We start from the raw sequence: 6,000 nt of genomic DNA, 5'->3' as shown, positions 1-6,000 counted from the left end.
TAACGCATCAATTCATGGCTTGAACAGTGTGATTAAACTCGAGTTTACTGGTTCCTGTGGAAGAACTGGCTCATAAAAAGGACTTTCAATGTGGAGGAAGGCATGGACGAGCCAGAGGAATCGACTGAAGGTAATGTTAAAGGGACTCCGGTGCGCGGCTGGTTGTGATAATGGAGCGCTCAAATCATTTCACTTGTTTCTCAAATAGCAAACGATAAATAAACACATATGCCATAACATAATAGTTACGTATAATGCCTTTATTAACGCTTTTAGTGTACAAATAATTAATTTAGAGTGATCAAAGAATTAAAATAATGCCCTTTGAAACAATATAGGATTAGAACAGCCATAGTGATGTCGATATTTCATTTTCGATATTATAGGTGATGCAACAATAGTAAACTAAACTCACACGAGGTGATATTAGTGGCAGTAAAACAGTTTGGAAAATCTTATTTCTGTTTATTTAAGTCTTGTATTTTGCACTGCTTTTATCTCCTAAGGGAATGTATTGAGTTACATTTATTTCAGTCTGCACGCTGAGGCATCAGACATTGTACACAAATGCTTGCAAGTGGTTGAGTGTTTTATGTCCAGGTTATTATCAGATAGAAACAGATTTGATGATGTTATTTATGCAGTATGTTGTTTGCTGTCCCATTGCTGGGGCATGAATGTGTCAGCTGTATGGGTAAAAATACTCAAATGTAGCAGTAAATGTGAGATAGGGCAATTCTGTATTTCAATATCAGTTGCTAAAAGTTTACATGCACATGAAATAAACATGTATGTCATGGCAGTCCTGGAACTAATAATTTATTTACCCTTCTTGAGATTGAATGATGAGCACGTAGTTCTTTGCTCCCATAAACTCCTTTCATAAGTACATTGTTGGTGTTCTGAAAATGTACAAACAGCACGCCTAATATCTGGGTATATTACCCTTAGATTTTATTAACCTTGATCATCTGCTTTTGATAGCCATCAGTAAGTATCTGACCCAACTCCATAAAAGTTTATCATAAAGCTTTACTTTGCAAAATAGGCAAAGTTAATTTGAATTTGCTTTACAGACTTTACAGACTTGACTTTTCATATATTCTAGGTAGGGTTAGGTTTAGAATTTAGCCCTTCTAAAACCAGTTTTGACATTTCACCCAATTTCAATCTCAACCCAACTAAAATGTCATTTGTATTAATTCATGCCCTAACATAATATTATAAGTTGTCAGCAAAGCAAGTTTCTAATTTATAATTGTTATACCAATTATATTAATTAGCCAATGTCTTAGCCAAATACTTGACTTTTGTGCAGCTGCATATTTGACTGTCCTGTTTTAAATGTCATTGTTATTTCTTCTATGTCTCCCACACAAGTACATGCTAAATTGCATCATTAATAAGTGAATCTATGGTGTGTGAGCTCTCATGGGCACAGAAACGCAAAGGTACAGTGCTTAATCTACTGGAGGATCAGACCTCTTATAATACAGAACTACTGCCATCTAAAAGCAATGTTTGCCAGAAAAACCTGTAAGGAGAAACACTTTAAGCTGCTCACTGAGTCTTGTTTACTGGACAGAGCACTAACAACCCAGACAAAAAATATACTTGTCTAAGGCATCATGGCCACAGATTTGCCCACTCCTGTTTATATCACCAACATTTCTTTGAAAAGGAACCGCAGAATGACTTACATTTCTGATTGTTGTATCATTTTTAGTGTGAAGCATCATTTCAGTTTTACAGTGCTGCTGTTTGCCTGTGTTGTCAAGGAGATCTACATTGTCTAAACATTTCTTTCGAGATGATATTAATAGTCTTTCAACATGCTCTGTGTGTGCCAAGTACATTTTATACAAAATGTTACTGATTTCATTTACATCATAAAGTGTACCTGAGTGAAAGCTTGATATTCTGCATGCTGTGGTGTCCACACAGAAGTAGTGTTTAATTACTGCATAATTAAAACGACTCTCTCTGCACCTAAAAGACAATATTAAGCATTAGGTTGTGATTATTATACCTGGTGTGAAAAGAGAATGTGTAATAACTCTTTAAAGACACAGTATGTCATTTAGCCTTACATTCTGAAGCAGCAGCTGGCAGATCAAATGACCTAGATTGTGCTTTGCCACATGACAGGTTATTGATTCTCTGTATCTCTCAATTTAGTTTAACATGCTTTATTGGGATAAATGCTTAAAATACAATAGTACCATTACATGTTGGATATTTCCCGTTATAAAGATAAAACTATTTATATGATTTATAATGGCTTTAATTGTTACCAATGATGGACACAAGTAAATGTGTAGATGTCAAATAAATGTGTTGCCACATTTAACCACATATGTAATCAGAACTGTACAGCTAAAATGCCACAGGCCAAGGTATTTTTGCATAAAAATGTGAACGATTTTACATTCTATTTCACACATTTCTATGAAGCATGTGCTAGCTGCTTTGTTGAATTTAAAATATGCTGTCAAACAAAATTGTGTTGTGTAATCTGACATTTTTACTAGGCATGTAGGGGCGGCACGGGGTGTCCATAGCACTGTCACCTCACAGCAAGAAGGTCCTGGGTTCGAGCCCCAGGTGGGGCGGTCCGAGTCCTTTCTGTGTGGAGTTTGCATGTTCTCTCTGTGTCTGCGTGGGTATCCTCCAGGAGCTCTAGTATCCTCCCACAGTCCAAAGACATGCAAGTGAGGTGAATTGGAGATACTAAATTGTCCATGACTGTGTTTGACATCAAACTTAAACTGATGAATCTTGTGTTACGAGTGACTACCATTTCTGTCATGAATGTAACCAAAGTGTGTAAAACAAGACGTAAAAATCCTAAAATATGTTTTCTTTAATCCTTAGGGGCAAGCTATGCTATCGACACAAGGGCTCCTCCTCCTGTTGATGCTCCTCCCCCTTGGCTTGGAAGCTCCTCCTGCTCCAGTCACTCACTCCCTCAGTCTGGTGCCCTGTCCTGGCAAGCTGCAATCCATGCTGCAAGGCATGCCAAGGGTGATTGCACCCAGAACGTGAGTGGGAATTTGGCATTGGACACCGTTCCTGTGGGTTCGCTGTCACAGAAGAAGAGGCAGCAGTATGCTAAGAGTAAGAAGCAGGGCAGTGCCACCAACAGCAGGCCCCCAAGGGCACTTTTCTGCCTCACTCTTAATAACCCTATACGCAGGGCGTGCATCAGTCTAGTGGAGTGGAAGTATCCTTTCATCAGGATCAGAAAGTTCTGTAAATCTAAATATGTCATCAAAGTGTATAGTTTTTATTCTTTTTTAATATATTTATGTATTTTTATCTAATTCTCCAAATGTATTTGCATCAAATGACCCGGAGGTATCTATTCTCTACTGCTACTGCTCGTTTTTAACATATGGCCTCATCAACATACAGTGGGGCCAAAAAGTATTTAGTCAGCCACTGATTGTGCAAGTTCTCCTACTTAGAAAGATGAGAGAGGTCTGTAATTTTCATCATAGGTACACTTCAACTATGAGAGACAAAATGAGAGAAAAAAATCCAGGAAATCACATTGTAGGATTTTTAAAGAATTTATTTGTAAATTGTGGTGGAAAATAAGTATTTGGTCAATAACAAAAGTTCAACTCAATACTTTGTAACATAACCTTTGTTGGCAATGACAGAGGTCAAACGTTTCCTGTAAGTCTTCACCAGGATTGCACACACTGTAGCTGGTATTTTGGCCCATTCCTCCATGCAGATCTCCTCTAGAGCAGTGATGTTTTGGGGCTGTCGCTGGGCAACACGGACTTTCAACTCCCTCCACAAATTTTCTATGGGGTTGAGGTCTGGAGACTGGCTAGGCCACTCCAGGACCTTGAAATGCTTTTTACGGAGCCACTCCTTCGTTGCCCGAGCGGCGTGTTTGGGATCATTGTCATGCTGGAAGACCCAGCCACGTTCCATCTTCAATGCTCTCACTGATGGAAGGAGGTTTTGGCTTAAAATCTCACGATATATGGCCCCGTTCATTCTTCCCTTAACACGGATCAGTCGTCCTGTCCCCTTTGCAGAAAAACAGCCCCAAAGCATGATGTTTCCACCCCCATGCTTCACAGTAGGTATGGTGTTCTTGGGATACAACTCAGCATTCTTCTTCCTCCAAACACGACGAGTTGAGTTTTTACCAAAAAGTTCCATTTTGGTTTCATCTGACCACATGATATTCTCCCAGTCCTCTTCTGGATCATCCATATGCTCTCTGGCAAACTTCAGACGGGTCTGGACATGTACTGGCTTAAGCAGGGGGACTCGCCTGGCACTGCAGGATTTGAGTCCCTCTCGGCGTAGTGTGTTACTGATGGTAGCCTTTGTTACTTTGGTCCCAGCTCTCTGCAGGTCATTCATCAGCTCCCTCCGTGTAGTTCTGGGATTTTTGCTCACCGTTCTCATGATCATTTTGACCCCACAGGATGAGATCTTGCGTGGGGCCCCAGATCGAGGGAGATTATCAATGGTCTTGTATGTCTTCCATTTTCTTACAGTTGCTCCCACAGTTGATTTATTCACACCAACCTGCTTGCCTATTGTAGATTCACTCTTCCCAGCCTGGTGCAGGTCTACAATTTTCTTCCTGGTGTCCTTCGACAGCTCTTTGGTCTTGGTTGAGTTTGGAGTCTGACTGTTTGAGGCTGTGGACAGGTGTCTTTTATACAGATAACGAGGTCAAACAGGTGCCATTAATACAGGTAACGAGTGGAGGACAGAAGAGCTTCTTAAGGAAGAAGTTACAGGTCTGTGAGAGCCAGAAATTTTGCTTGTTTGTGGGTGACCAAATACTTATTTTCCACCATAATTTACAAATAAATTCTTTAAAAATCCTACAATGTGATTTCCTGGATTTATTTTTTCTCATTTTGTCTCTCATAGTTGAAGTGTACCTATGATGAAAATTACAGACCTCTCTCATCTTTCTAAGTAGGAGAACTTGCACAATCAGTGGCTGACTAAATACTTTTTGGCCCCACTGTATGTGCTATAGCCAAGCGCTTCTTTTTACCTGCGTGAGGCATGTTCACATAGGGATCAGTATCATGTATGGAGAATCATGCACTGATTTCCATTATTCCTCTTCACTGCACAGTTAGCAAAGACCATAACCCTTCGGTTCACCCTTCCTCAGACATAGTCAGTCATGTCTGTGTAGGCGCCCATCTGGCCGAGAGTTCGAGATCTCACAGTGGTGTGTATACTTTAAATGAATTATATGCACAAACAAGTGATAATAATAAAGAAAGCATACACCGTACATGTGTGTATTAGCTTGACTTCACCATTACATTTCTGGGTTAAGTTTTTCGCTTCTGGATATACACATTTTCAATAAATCTGGGTAAGTTAAACAGACAAAGCTTTTATAATAAACAAAAATGAAGTATGAAAAACTTAGGCCATGATAGCTGAAGGTTTGCATGTTAAAAATGTGTATACAGATTTACTATCTGGTTTTGTATACGAATAGCAAATACATTGAGTCTAGTCTAGTCTAACAAAAACATATAGACATGTACATTGCCATTCATTTTGCGTAGTCCTTTTGATTAAACACATTTTAAAAGCACAAGTGCATGTTTACAATCCAACTTACACTATAATCATCAGTTTATGTAACAAATGATGTGTAAATACATTATATAAACAATCATACAACAGTAACACTATTTTAAAAGAGAAAGTCTTTTTTGCGACAGACTCTCTATTCTTAAACCGTCCTCTGTAGTTATTGAGAACATTATCAATATCATTTTGCAGTTACTCTTTGTTAGAAGAATGCTTTTATTTGTCATTTATACATATACAGGTGTACAGTACAACAAAATTCCTTTTTCGCATATCCAAACTTGTTTAGAAGCTGGGGTCAGAGCGCAGGGTCAGCCATTGTACGGCACGACTGGAGCAGAGAGGGTTAAGGGCCTTGCTCATAGGCCCAATAGTGGCTGCATGGTAGAGCTGGGATTC

At 39.2% G+C, this 6,000-nt stretch overlaps 1 protein-coding gene across 1 annotated transcript in view; it reads left to right on the top strand.

Moving 5' to 3' along the window:
- Positions 1–6,000, top strand: part of cacna1db (calcium channel, voltage-dependent, L type, alpha 1D subunit, b) — a 127,965-nt gene continuing 121,965 nt past the window's right edge. The window contains exons 1-2 of the mRNA XM_062999201.1: positions 1–130; positions 2,875–3,223. Coding sequence (XP_062855271.1) covers positions 103–130; positions 2,875–3,223 — 377 coding nt within the window. The 5' untranslated portion in view covers positions 1–102. The remainder of the gene's footprint in view (positions 131–2,874; positions 3,224–6,000) is intronic.

The sequence above is a fragment of the Trichomycterus rosablanca genome, chromosome 7 (genome assembly GCF_030014385.1).
Source record: "Trichomycterus rosablanca isolate fTriRos1 chromosome 7, fTriRos1.hap1, whole genome shotgun sequence".
Taxonomy (NCBI): Eukaryota; Metazoa; Chordata; class Actinopteri; order Siluriformes; family Trichomycteridae; genus Trichomycterus; species Trichomycterus rosablanca.
This window is presented reverse-complemented; position numbering and strand designations above follow the sequence as displayed.